We start from the raw sequence: 14,052 nt of genomic DNA, 5'->3' as shown, positions 1-14,052 counted from the left end.
GCCGTTTTTAGTTTCTGCATGGCCTTAACGGACGAAGACGTTCTATGCTGGCTGCGACATGTAGCTCTGACGTTTCCTCCGTTGGACTTTGTTTAGTAGCATCTCTGTTTTTATGAAAACCTGGAGCCTTGAGTCAAATTTCCACTAAAACCGTTACACTAGACTTCCTCAGCGGTCCACAAGAGGGATGTCCTCGACGGCGCGACTCGCCCGCCGTACCGAGCCAGGAGGATCTGCCGACAAGCAGGGAGCGGCGGGCGCTCTCTCATCCTGGGATGCATGTGCTGGAGTGATTTCTGTGACGTTTATGCCTTGTGTGAATTACTGGAACCTGCACGACGTTTTGATGTAAATCACTTCAGAGAGAATGCGTACGAGTCGTTGTGGAAATGTTTAAGGTGGCGCAGAGAAACTGGGCAGTGTGTTTTTGTCGTTGGTGTAAAGGTACAATGGTTTTTATATGTAAAAACTGGTTCTGTGAACCAAGGAGAGAATGTTGACAAGAATTTAAGGCTAAATAAATGGCTGAACAGGTTTTGCTTTTGCCTCTGTCTTTTTCTTGCAGTGCCTACTGCCCTCGTGTACGAACGTTTGAATCCAACTTTATCAACATGCAGTTTATTATGTGGGGATCAGTCTAACTCTCCACTTAGCTGCCATTTCTAGAGTAACAAGAAGAAAGCCATAAGCCCAGGTTGGTGTTTGCCACCGGCCATGTAGGCGACACGAAAGATGTGTTGAAGGGGTTCTGGGTAGTTGCAACCAAAATACTGTGTGGAGGGAAACTAACACTGCACATGATCCTGGACACACCATCCTCAAGGTAAAACGCGATGGTAGGAGTATCAGGCAGGACGGCGGCTTCTGAGCGCTAGGGTTTGACCAAGTCCACGTGTTATTGCGGCCCACACTGCAAAAACGGAACTAAAAATAAGTAAAAATTTTCTTAAAATTAGTGTAACTGTTCTTGATTTGAGCAGGTAAATAAGATGATCTGCCAATAGAATAAGATTTTTGCACTTAAAATAGGAACAATTTATCTCCATCGTCTTATTTCAAGTGCAGGATGTCTAATTATCTTAATTTAGGGGTCGCCTCTGTCAGTCTGCCCCAGGGCAGCTGTAGCTACTTACATAGCTCACCGCCGTCAGGGTGTGAATGTGTGTGTGAATGGGTGAATGACTAAGACTGTAGTGTAAAGCGCTTTGGCGGTTGTAAAGACTAGTTAAAAGTGCTATACAAGTACAAGCCATTTACCATTTACCAAAATACTCATTCCATTGGCAGATTATCTTATTTACCTGCTCAAATCAAGAATAAAATCACTGTTTAAGAACATTTTGCTTATTTTTAGATCCGATTTTGCAGTAGTCCAGACTTGGATCCAATTGAAAATCTGCACCTAAAAACCTAAAAGGCATGAAAACTGCTTACACACAAAATAAAATGTTCTTCCCATTGGAAAATTACTCCCATACAATGTGTTGGTCTATTAATAAAATCTCAAATTTAATTTAAGTTGGAACATGACAATGTGAAAAAGTTCAAGGGGTTTATTAAGCACCCACATATTAAAGAAAAACAAATCAGAGTATAAAACTTGTATTTACATTTTTCTGCTCAAGTATTTAATAGCTAAAGTTTTCCAGCAGTCCTGGCTGTCATTTAACTTTACAGAGACCCGGAGCTCCATCAGTGATGGCGAACAGCCACGGCGTGCGTCACTTTGCAGGTTTGCCCACGTGTTGAAACGACTGTTTTTAGCGACGCTAACGTCCTTGTTGGTGCTGCGGCTCGAGCGGCTCAGTGAAACAGGATGTTCTTGTACTTGCTGTTGGGAATCTGATCTCGACTCTTCAGCCTCCGAACTGCTTCCCTCATGTGTTTAGGCTGAAGTGGCGGCGTGTCTCCCCACTTCTCACAAACATCCAGAGCTGTAAGAGAAGAAGAAGAAAATATATTTTATCAAAAATTGCAAACTAAACAAATGATCTAACTATTGTTTGACTTGTTTTGGAAAGCCTCCACCCACCTTCTTCAACAATCTCCCCGACGAAAACCTTGGAGATACCAGACATGGCAATAACCACATTCTGGGAAACCGAGGACCCGGTTATGGACTGGATCAGCTGAAATATGCACATGATAAAGCAATCATAAGAAAGTCGGGTATGAGGTTCCAAGATAGCTGTCAGATTTTATAAGCAGCTCACCCTCTTAATGGCGGCCTTTGGGAAGGCAGAGCGTCTGTACATCTCGTAGCGATTGAGCTGCTCTTCGGAAAACGACGACACCAAAACCCTAAACGGCGCAGGGGGGGAAAGAGCGGAGATCATAAAGAAATGACACGTTTTGGCGACGTATGTAAAGAAAAAAAAAAAGTGATCTCTCGTGGGGTTAAACGTCAGCCTTACTGCATCTTTTGTATTTCATCCTCATCGACCTTTTGCCGCTTCTCTTTTTTCTTTTCCGGCTCCAACTTGAGTCGTTTGGCGGAAGGCTGACCGGACGTTCCCTCTTCCTCGTCGTCTGCTGCTGCTGCTTCACCTTCCTTCAGGGTGCAAGAAAAATACAAAAACACGTAAGGTGAAAATGCAAACAATGAGATTCCTTTAATAAAACCAGATAAAGGAATTATAAAGTGTTTAAATATTACAATTATTATAAATTTTTTCCTAAATATTGTAATCCAGATTTCTACAAGTTACTTTTAAAAACAAATTCCACCGCAATGCCGTCATCAATTTAACTTTTTTAAGGTTACCCCAAAGGAGTGTTGCGTCGTTAGGCTGTTTCTCCAAAATCGTCTCTGATCTGCCATAACCCTCAGTTCTTTTTTAAATACGCTCTTTAAATGTGCTACAGTTTGGCCTTTCTGTACAGCATTTAGGTTTGATTTAGTTTAAATTGACGTTATAAATTAAACTTGAACTTTACAGTTTTACACGTTTCCAACAAGACTTGAGGTCTTAGGTGTCTGTTTGCATCAACATAATCTTTGGGTTTAATGCACACAGAGGAGAGGACGACGTTGAGATTTGCTCTGTGTGACGTATTTTCAAGCTTAAGTCGTATTTTTCACTCCCACTTACAGCAGGAAGTTGTAACAGATCAGCTGCCACCATGGAACAGGAAACAAATACCTGTATTGTCCCACAATGGAGATATTCGGCAGTGACGGTGGCAAAAAGTCGTAGACAGTAGGGCTGGACGATAATTCGAAAACAATATATTTCGATCGATAGACGTGTGGTTCAATAGAAAAAAAGGGGTTCAATAGAAAGTTCAATAGAAGATCAGTTTTCCTTCCTTTTTGCACTCTAGCCTACCACAAAATTTAATATTACAGTCATTACATCCTCCCACCCAGTCACAAACGCAGATTAAGCTCTGTCACCAAGCTTCAAAGAGTTCACAGAGCATGTTTTCTTTTTTCCCTTTTTCAAGATTCAGTTTTGGCAAACATTTGGTTGAATAAAGGGCTGAGTTTGAATTCAGTGTTTGTTACTTAATAAGTAGGTAATTAAGCAACATAATACAATGGCCAGTCCTACACGTAAAATCTATTTTTTTAATGTTTTGATCATTATGGAAATCGATCAATCTGATTTCTATTTTATCAATATGCTTTTTTTCAACATCATCCAACCCTAGTAGACAGGATACATCCGAGTTACACACAAGACTCAATAATATGACATTTAAAAAGCTAATTTAAAGTTAAGTTCTAAAGCAGAAGAGAATTAACTTATAAAGAAAAGGAAATAACACCACACCATTACCACCACGATTTTCCAGATTTTATGTTAGGATAACGTGTTTTCCATGTTCTGACTTGGTATTTTTTTATTTAATAGGCATTCTCCTCTGTACACATATTTTCAAAAATATGTTTTAGGAGGATAAGACTATGTCTCTGCATGTTGTGTTTTTTAGTTATTCCGTGTACCTCATTTAAATCCCTTTCGCCCATAAAAAAAATTCTACGCGTGTTTTGGAAACTGTGGACAAACCTACTGTGTTTAAATCTCTGGGACGATCCTGCCTGGACGGTTCTTTGCTGCCATCGGCGGAAGTCTCCGGCTCGGGCTCGTGTTCCGTTTCGTCCGTCTTCAGATGCTCGTCGTTAGTAAAACCCTCTTTCTCCGGTGAATCCTCGGGTTTTATCCGTGCAGGGTCCGCCATAGTCGTTCAGATCCTTCCGACAAACTTCAGTTTTTGAACACACGGCTGTCCTTTTCAGTCTACACAAACATGGAGGAAGCAAAACACGGACACGCTTGTTACTTGTAGCCTTTATATGCTGTAACTGAATCTGTTATATGGGTGACAATTGGATAAAAAAAGGACAAATATAAAACGTACCCTCTCTCCAGCTAGCCAATGAGCTAACTAGCTGTCGAAAAGAACTGTTGTTAGAAAGCTGAAGATGCTTACACTTGATTTAGAATTACAGCTTTGGTGCAGAAAAAAACAATTTCTTCATATAATCAATGGGAAATAAATTCCGCATAAATTGTAACAGAGACTGTAACAACACTATGCGAATTTTCAGTTACCGCTTGCTAATGGTTTTCTTCTTCGTGCTCTTATTTTCGGTGGCACCGTGTGTTGGGAGTATTACCGCCACCACGCGGACAGGAGGGTCACTGCTTTTCTACAGGAAAAAAGGTAAAGAAACATGTTTTGCTCTTGACTTTTAAAAGCTCCTAAAGAAACTTTAAGAAGTTGCTCTTTTTCTCTCTCCATACAGAACTAGCATACTATTTTTAAGAATATCTTCTCGATGATTAAAATCACATTTATATGGTACACCTCATTCTAACAAAAGAAACTGTTGCCACCTAAGAGGTCGCTTCTTTGGCACAATCAAATGCTTTTGAATCATAAAACTAAATGTAATATTAAACAAATAAAACATGAGTATAGTGTAGATACTATATTAGTATTTATGGTCGTATTACTTTGCTTCTTGTCCTGTATTTTAATAACTTGAAATGCCACTGTTTTTGCCTTCTTGCTTTTTTAAAACTGTTTATTTTGTTTTCTTCTTACTAACAAGATGTCCGGACAACAAACTCTTTATCCCACAGCAATGTAAATAAAGTATCCAACATCTCTCCAAGCACATATGCCCTCATTTGGTAACATGATCTAATGTCAAACGTTTTAAAAATAATAAATAAAAGAATATAAAGAGTGGTCTTGAAAAGTATCAAACTTTATAATATTTTCTCAAGTATGACTAACTTTTGTGTTCCAGATGTTTTCGGACTACCCTGATCTTTACCCTATTCTTAAGAAATTTAAATTTGAATGTCTTGAAATAACTTATAAAATATAAAGATGAGTATTCTAGCTGACTCTCAACAGCACTACCTATATGGCAGATATGAGAGAAGAAAAAAGATCTGCAGGGAAATTTTAAAAACTTAAATAAATAAATATAAAACATTGTCCCATAAATTACAAACTGAACCATGTGATAAGGACCATGGACATGTCAGGACATATTAAAACATGAACAAATGGGTCATTACTCGCTTTTTACCTTTAAATACAATACGTTGGTTTTAATACTTTTTACAGGACATAAAAGGTGATAATTTTTGCAAGAACTTGTTGACATGAAAAATGAACAATAACCTCAGAGAGAAATCTAAAAATGGAACTTGATTTAACTAGAAGCTAGTTAATGTTCTCAATGTTACCCATGTTCTAAGAATGTCCTCTGCATCTAGATTTGAGAATAGCTGTCATACTTATTTGGGCTTTCATTATAAGGGAACTCTTATTCTTCCTTTTTATGATACAGACAAAAGCAGGAAGCAGCATCTCACCCACTGTACTGCTTTCAAATTTCCTTCAACTATACTATACTATACTATACTATACTATACTATACTATACTATACTATATTATACATTTGCACACTTTAGTTTCTCGGGGAATGCCTGTTTGAACATCCATGCAAATTGCACAGTTCTGTAACTTGAAGATTTAAATTTACTGCCTTGTGTGCATGAGTGCATTCATGTGATACACTCGTGCAACTGCACAGCAATCTATATAGTCTGCAAAGGGACTTTGATCTGACCTTTTGACTTAAAAAATTAATCTTAGGACTATTTGCACACGTTAAGCCTCTCAGCAAGGGTTGTTGGTCGGTACAATCAACTGATTTCAGGAAAGGAAATCAAAAAAGATTGGAAGAGAAAGATTTTATGTCTTGTTGTGCCCGTGTTTTGTGTAATCTGTGCGCATTCTGAGCCGGCGTCTGTCTCATCAATAATGTCATTACTGTTACACATAACGACAATGAAGATTATTGATTGTTCACTCTTAATACTAGAGCTGTGCATAAAAATCAATACAAAGATTAAATATCGATGTTTTTAAAAACGATCTGATATCCATATTCTGGCTGTCAATATCGATACACCTCCCAACCTCAAGGGGGCGTTATTACAGCGCCCCATTAATGTTCAAAGCGAGGTAGTGCAAGGAAGACAAATTTGTGGAATGGCCATAAGGATTTTAGAAGCGCCTTCGTCCCTAAAATCAGACATTTGGGCACATTTTTGGTTTCTGTGATACGTTAAATACATTGAACCAAATGCACTTTATTTTCCTGTTTATATATCAGTGTTCAATAAATTGGACATGAGGGATTAAGCAGGTCAGAAAATGGATGGGATGGATAATATTTGTCTGGTTTTGTTGATTGAGTGATTTTGAGCATTAATTTGAAATAAATAAATATCGATATTGGAGTCAAATCAGATCAAGCCGAGCTATATCGATAATCGTGTTGTATCGTGAGCTATGTATCGAGAATCGTATTGAATCGGCTCATCGTAGATGATACCCAGCCCTACTTAATACTACACTATACTATCACCTTTATTTTCACTCTTATTGACACTTCCTAGGCAGGATGGCAGCATTACAACAACAACAGATATTATTACTATATTACAACATATTATCAACATCTACACAAATGGTTTTATGGCTTTTATTTACTTCTGCTACCACTACTTTATATTTCTAATAATTTGTTATTTTATTATGGTTATGCAGATTTTTTTTTCCATATTTAAATTAAATATTTCCGCCGAGGAGATAAATGAGTCTCATAAGAACAAGAATGACACCGATAAACGCTCATTGTTAGGTTTGCAGATCTAAAGCTGACTGGATGCGGGTGATCCTGCCCCGGCCGACGTCTCCAAACGCGGAGTCACACGGGGGCGCCATCTTGCTTTGACCCATCCCCGTCCCGTGTGAAGCAGCGAGGGGCGGCGGCGGCCGTGGGCTGCGTCTGTGTGCGTCTGAAGGGTTTTCATTGGAGACGAAGAAAGAAAGGGCAGTTTCGAGGAAGTGACGGACGACGCTCGGAAGACTGGTCAGAGGAAGTTTGCTGGCTAATGGTGCCGTGCTGTTGAACGAAACTTTTCCCGTCTTGGGCACCAGAGGAGTCGCGCGTCGGGACGGCAGGAGCGGCGGCGGCGGCGGGGGGGGAAGCTTTTGTTCCCTCGCCACATTTTTTTTTTTTTTTTGCAGCTCCGAGGAATAATTTGAGGCTGGGAGGAAGAAAGAGAGGCTCGCAGAGGAATTTCATTCCCAAAAAACGCCAATCCCCCCTCCCCTCTCCCTCTCCCCCCCTTCTCTTCCCAGCGCCTCCTGTGATTTTTTTTTTTATTATTATTATTATCACCCCCCCTCCTCCTCTCTCTCCTCCCTGGGATTAGCGATGGGGAAGGAGCAGGAGCTCCTGGACGCGGCGCGCACGGGCAACCTGGCCGCGGTGGAGAAGCTCTTACCCGGGAAGCGGCAGTCCGCAGGCGGATCGTCCGGGAGCGCAGGAAGCGGCACCAGCGGCGGCGGCCACGGAGCGTCCTCCCATCCGCTCTCCAGCCTGCTCAGGTAGGCTTGAACGGGAGACATAGTCGCCGGTAACTCTTTGAACGGGACGCGTCCTGGTGGGCAAACGCACACAAAGCCAAGCAGGAGAGCAGCCGCGGCGTGCCTCTTTGTTATCGCCTTGCTTTTGTCCGCCTACTGTAATGCATCCAGCGCTTTTTTTTGGTGGGTGGGGGGACAAAAACACATTTCCTTACATTACACATCAGTTTCTCTTAATAAACAACACAAAAGTAGTAGGGCGTAAGTGATAAATCCGAACTGGAAGGAGAACGACACGTGTTTTTTGTTTAATTATATTTGAAACGTTTGTAAAATCTAAAAATGTAAAAGTAGCCCCATTCACTGTTAAAACCAACAAATAAACCCCATTGTGACGCAATTTCTTTAGACCCGGACGATTTATGTGAAGGAAGTTCCGATCGTCGATTGGCACATAGTAAAACTGGAGGAGCTGCACAGCTCAGGTGGGAGAAAAAGGTCTAAAAGGGCAACTGTGACATGTGATGTACAAGTCTGCCCCCCGTGGAGGAGTGGAAAGAAGAAGATTTTTTGTTATTGATTTTTAAACAAAACATTTATTATACAATAATTTAACAAAAAACATCGTTACAGAATCAGATCAAGGATACTAAAAAACACAATAAATATTTAGAAGAAGAAGAAGAAGAATGCTTTGGAGAATTAGGATTCAAAGGAGGTGGGGCTTTTCTTCTGTAGGTCTACCCTGGAAGAAAACCCCTTAAGAGACCTCAGGACATCGGTTTTTATATCAAAAAGCCTCGTTTTCCACTTAATGCGCTTTGTGGCGTCAAAGAGGCAAAGCCTGTGATGACTGCTTTCATAAGGCGCTGTTCATTTACGCGTTTTTCTTGCAACAAACAAACAACTGCTACCAAACAGACTAATCTGGTAGGTGCTGATTTTAGACTTAGACAGACTTTATTTGTCATTTTGTATGTACAGAGTGCGTACAGAACAACATTTTGTTGCATACAGCTTGTAAATTGCAGTAAAATTGGGTTACAGTATAGGGTGCAGCAGTGATTCAAAAGTAAACAATTTAAATGCATAGTTGATTGCTTCGTCACAGTCTAGACTTGAAGCGACTTCGGAGAGGGTGGAGTAAAACGACGGTCATCAGATCAGGATCATTCAGCCTCCTGGAAACTTTTTTTCTTTAGCTGCGGCCACGCGGGTGAAGTCTTCAGTCAAAGACACGCATTCGATGCGGCAACCTTGACTGGCGAGGCCTTCATCCTCCACCAGCGTGGTCCACACGCGGCACGGGGGACTGCGGAGACCTGGGAGGAAAATGCTGCCGGAGATCCTCGCAAAAGTTTTCACACCCCTTCGACCTTTCCGTTGCACGACGCCATGCAGACGTAGCAGTGGCGGTTCTCGACCAAATTTACCAGGGGGGGCCAAGGTGGGGCCAGTGTTTTTTCACAGGGGCACAGAACAAAAAACTTAAAAAAGAAAAAAAAAAAAAAAACAATAAAATGGCAATATTAAACTGTGTAATAATATTAAGTGAGCCACATGTGGCTCTGGAACTGCAGGTTAAAGACCCCTGATCTAGCAGATGAAAACTTTGCCCCCAGCTCAATACGGCTAAAGCTAAACGTGAAACATCTTAAGTTTTAAATTCTTTTTAGAGTAAAACTGTATAGGTAAAAAAAAAAATATTGGTCAAAGTGACCAATCAGTTATGGTTTCTTTGCCATTGCAAATAATTATTAGAAGTGTATTTAATATCATGTCTTTAGTACACGGGCCATAACAGGGGCCAGAACCATTTCTACAGGGGCATGGGCCCCTGTTGGCCCCTGTTTAGAACCGCCCCTGAGACGTAGACCTTTCCTCGCCCATGGCAGGGTGGAGGGAATATGTCTTGTTGATGAACGCAGAGCAGGGCCTAATTGACACAATTGCCAACAACCGAGATGCGCGTTTGCATTTAGCTACCATGAGTTAATATTTTGTGAAACCATTTTTTTTTTTTTTTTGCTACCCAACATAAGCAGGTGTTTTGGACGACGACTCTCCTAGCTTTGAGACCGACGTTGTGCAGATTGGGGCAGGAGGATGATTCCATATCAATACATAAAAGGGTTGATTAAAAAGTTCAATAGAACAACAGTTTTTCCCTCCTTTATGCATTCTAGCCTATCATGAAGGTTAATATCACAGTCGTTACATTCTCCCAGCCAATCACAAACGCAGACCCAGGAACCAAGCCCCGCCCCCTTTAAAGACTTCAGAGCACGCGTTCTTTTTTTTTCCTTTTTAAAAGACTTGCAGTTTTGGTAAAAAAGTTGGTTGAATAAAGGGTTGAGTTTGTGTGTTTGTGTGTGCTTTACCTAAAAAGAGGTTGCTTAGTAACAGCATAAAACGGACAGGGCTGCACTTAAAATATATGTTTTGAATTTGTTGATCTATATCGATCAATATGATTTATTGCGGTAGATTTTAAAATGTTGCTTCTTGTGTGCTGCCAAAAGGGAACCGGAAGTAAGCGAAATCATTTTTCTTGAAATGAGTGCGTTTGTCCTTGATCTGAGCTGATTAACAGCCAGTGGGAATGGAGTATTTTTGACCCTTAAAATAAGGTAGTTGGATGCGCCGCGCTTGAAGTGAGATGATGGAGAGGAGTTGTGCCTATTTTAAGTGCAAAAATAAAAATATGTTAGGCCAGGTCGATTCAAACTTGCCTGCTCATTTCGAGAACAAACACGCTCGCTTCAAGATAATTTTACTTGCGTTTAGTTCCCTTTTCTGCCGTGTGGCTTTCCTTTCAACATTGACTCTCTTCCTCAGGATGATTTAATGGTTATCCTCTTACATACAGAAAAGAAGTAAGATTAATTTAATTAATCTTTCTTTTTGTTTTTTAATCTTACTTACATTTTGGATCTGGTCCGGATTGCTGGGGGGCTGTGATGATTAAAAAGGGTAACAGCTTGAAGGGTGATATCAATGAATGAAGGTTTTCTCTGAGAAACCTCAAAGCTGCAATGTTTTCCACATCGGAACTCCTGTTGTACAAAGAACATCTTGAAAGGGACTTTGTAAAGTGCCTGGAGATGACATGTTTCATGAATTGGCGCTATATAAATAAAATTTAATTGAATTGAAAAAAAAAAATTCCTGCCTCTCACCCTTAAAGGTCAGAATCGAGGGGAAGAGCCTGACTCGCAGTTGCTCTGACGGATTCTCCCACCCGAGCTCTGCAACTCCTCCAGAGTTACCGTGGGCCTCTGGCGGTCGCTCCCCTTGCCCGGCCTGTCTGTTTAGACCACTGAGCTATATAATACACTGGAGTGCTGATTTTGCCGAAAAACTGAAGTCACTGACTGGCCGCCATCTTGCTACTCCCTACTCTCACAGAATCCCACAGGATTTGGTTGCAACAACAAGCAGTTTTCTGGCTGTGTGAAAACGTTTCACAGGTAATTCTACAGTCAGTGGATGTACTGACACTATCAACTACTAGGAAATTAGGTGCTGAAATATTTTACATGTTATTCATATTAAATTTATATATTTATAAATGTTTTTATATATATATATATATATATATATATATATATATATATATATATATATATATATATATATATATATATAAATATATATATATAAATGTTTTTATATATATATATATATTTAAATAAATAAAATGCAAAATATTTCAACACATGACTTACTCAGTACTTGATAGTTTTAGAACATAACATAAAAGTATATGGCATTTGACATTTTAAAAGTCTTAAGCCCACCCTGAACATGAAAAAATCCTTGTTATTCGATGCTGTAGCGCACATATTCCCTAGTTACTGGGGGGAAATAGGGAGTACCAATATGGCGGCTGGTGGCTTCGAAGCGACTCATTCTAACAGCCGGCGATTAGCACTCCAGTGTATAATATAGCTCAGTGGTTTATACCAATGATCGGCCATTGTTTTAAACGCTAGACCTGCTTTAAACTTTGCTACAACTTTATCTCTGCCCTGTCTGGCGTTTCCGTTCACTAACACGTCATGCAGGCGGACTCCATTCACCAAATAGGCGGCTCCCGAGGGCAATCGGCGTCACTGCAGTTTAATTAGGGCAACCAGGGTTCGAGTGCAAGCCACTATTTCAGATATTTATTACGCAATACTCCAACTTAGTCATCATACGGCAGTGCCAGTAAAACACGCTCAGGCTCGTGGTTGTAATGGGACAACATGAGACTCTTGCATGGGGACAGACAATAAAAAAACGTAGCCACAACCTTGCGGTCCGGCCAGCTCTCATAGTGCACAGAGGTGAGGGTTTGGCCTCTGCTGGGGCCTGACTGCCAGGCTCCCAGTGTGTTGAAGGGAGCCTCCGCATGCTGCAGCGATGCCGGGTGCAGACGGCACGGCGTGCTCAGGATAATTACATTAAACCCTTCTAATCGGAAATCCATTTCAGAAATGTCACGCCCTCGAGGCCGGCTCCGTCCTTCACTCTCTTGTCTGTGGGCGGACTGGAGAGCCCACGGTGTCATCTGCTCTGTCTTGAGCAATCAGCGTTTGCTAATGGGAAACTCTGGGAAACGGTTGGTCAGGCCGTGCAGGAAGTGAATAAGCCTTTGGTTAAAAAAAAAAAAAAAAAAGAAGAAAGAAGCGTGTTGCCTGTGGACACCTGAGCTTTCTGGACGTATGGGGGAGCGCCGTGCGTGACATTTGATGCGGCCTGCCCGGCGGAAATGTCAATACGGCCGTCTCGCGAGCGAATTGCCTCGCGGTCCGGGTCGTGGCTCTGTGTGTTCTGTTGTTTCGTTTATCAGGAGGGGTTCGTGACCCATTCGCCACCCTGCCTGGGAAGTGTGGGCCCGTAATCTTGTCAGAGCGGATTCCGTCTGCCGCTCACTGCAAAATCGGAGGTAAAAATAGGTAAAGTTTTCTGAAAATTAGTGTATCTGTCCTTGATTTGAGCAGGTTAATAAGGTGATCTGCCAATAGAATAAGATTTTTGCACTTAAAATAGGAACAATTCATCTCCATCATCTCATTTCAAGTGCAGGATGTCTAATTATCTTAATTTAGGGGTCAAAATACTCATTCCATTGGCAGATGATCTCATTTCCCTGCTCAAATCAAGGACAACACTATGTTTAAGAACATTTTGCTTATTTTTAGATCCGTTTTTGCAGTGTGTTCGGTGAATCTGGGCCCACGTTTGCTTTAATGCCCCCGTGTGCAAAACAAACATACCATTCACGCTTCTGCTGCTGTGACGCACGCGCACACACACACACATACACACACTTCCTCGTTAATATGCAAACCTACAAGTTGAGTTGTTTGAATGGACGAGCGGCTGGACGCGGGAGCCCGGTAGCATCCTGCTTAGTGAGTTCAATCTCCACAGGCCGTGCTACTTGATCCGCTCGCTTTCAGCGCTGCTCTCCGAGAGGTTGTGTGTGCTTCCACCAGATGTCTGGCGTGCTTCGGCTGGAATGGGCCGCATGTCGGGGCTTGCAGCCCTTTTGTAAGCGGGGCCATTGTGCAGCTCTGCTCTGCAGCAACGCCTGCTTTCCCAGGAGAGAGTGCATCCCAGCCGACGGCGTCCCGAGCGGGACCTCGTCAAAAAACGACAGCCAGGCCGTTGCCTCGGTCGTGCAGTTCGGTTGGCGCGGTGTCGATATCCCTTGAACTTCTGTCACATACTAGGGACAAACCTCAGTGTCCTCTACTGGTGTTTAACGTGATAGACCAATGCAAAGCAGTGGGCAGCCGTAGGGAAATGGTGTGGCGTCCCTTTGTTTTGTTTCCAGCTCCTCTGAGGCTTTGTAGAAAGGCCTTTTACTGTGACGACAGCTGCCAGCCCCTCTGGGCTGCGTTTATACCGGAGTTCCACGTGTTGAGACGCAGATTTATTTATTTATTTATCTATTTTTGCCCGTTCTGTGCAAAATAGTTTAAACTCATTTGAGATAAAAGGAGAGTGTCTGTGTAAACAGCTCTTTTTTAGGTCTTTCGCCCAGATTCTGAAAAGGATTTAGGCCTAGGCCGTATTTAGCTCCATCCACCTTCCCTTTAAGCCTTCACCACACCTAGCATGGATTACAGGGACGCCAAAAACACTTCAGT

General features: G+C 41.7%; 2 protein-coding genes across 5 annotated transcripts in view; one reads left to right on the top strand and one right to left on the bottom strand.

The window, feature by feature from the left end:
- Positions 1 to 1,586: 1,586 nt before the first annotated feature.
- On the bottom strand, positions 1,587 to 4,642 carry taf11 (TAF11 RNA polymerase II, TATA box binding protein (TBP)-associated factor). 4 transcript variants are annotated; one of them, XM_021318220.2, is made up of 7 exons: positions 4,560 to 4,642; positions 4,366 to 4,396; positions 4,018 to 4,244; positions 2,415 to 2,551; positions 2,214 to 2,301; positions 2,033 to 2,129; positions 1,587 to 1,934 (listed from the first exon to the last, which is right to left on the bottom strand). In XM_021318220.2, exons 3-7 carry the CDS (start codon positions 4,183 to 4,185, stop codon positions 1,804 to 1,806), a joined length of 621 nt encoding a protein of 206 aa, XP_021173895.2. In that variant the 5' UTR covers positions 4,186 to 4,244; positions 4,366 to 4,396; positions 4,560 to 4,642; the 3' UTR covers positions 1,587 to 1,803. The 4 variants fall into 4 exon arrangements, with proteins under 4 accessions (XP_021173895.2, XP_035996073.1, XP_021173897.2 ...); XM_036140180.1 differs by having other exon boundaries at positions 4,366 to 4,611; XM_021318222.2 differs by lacking the exon at positions 4,366 to 4,396 and having other exon boundaries at positions 4,438 to 4,611.
- Positions 4,643 to 7,086: 2,444 nt separating this feature from the next.
- LOC105928605 (ankyrin repeat and SAM domain-containing protein 1A) overlaps positions 7,087 to 14,052 on the top strand; it is a 100,204-nt gene continuing 93,238 nt past the window's right edge. Inside the window, exon 1 of the mRNA XM_021318191.2 lies at positions 7,087 to 7,930. Within this exon, the coding sequence (XP_021173866.2) occupies positions 7,758 to 7,930 (173 nt within the window). The 5' untranslated portion in view covers positions 7,087 to 7,757. The remainder of the gene's footprint in view (positions 7,931 to 14,052) is intronic.

This window comes from Fundulus heteroclitus, chromosome 1 (assembly GCF_011125445.2).
Source record: "Fundulus heteroclitus isolate FHET01 chromosome 1, MU-UCD_Fhet_4.1, whole genome shotgun sequence".
Classification (NCBI taxonomy): Eukaryota; Metazoa; Chordata; class Actinopteri; order Cyprinodontiformes; family Fundulidae; genus Fundulus; species Fundulus heteroclitus.
The sequence above is the reverse complement of the archived record's forward strand: the minus strand, read 5'-3'. Positions and strand labels throughout refer to the sequence as shown.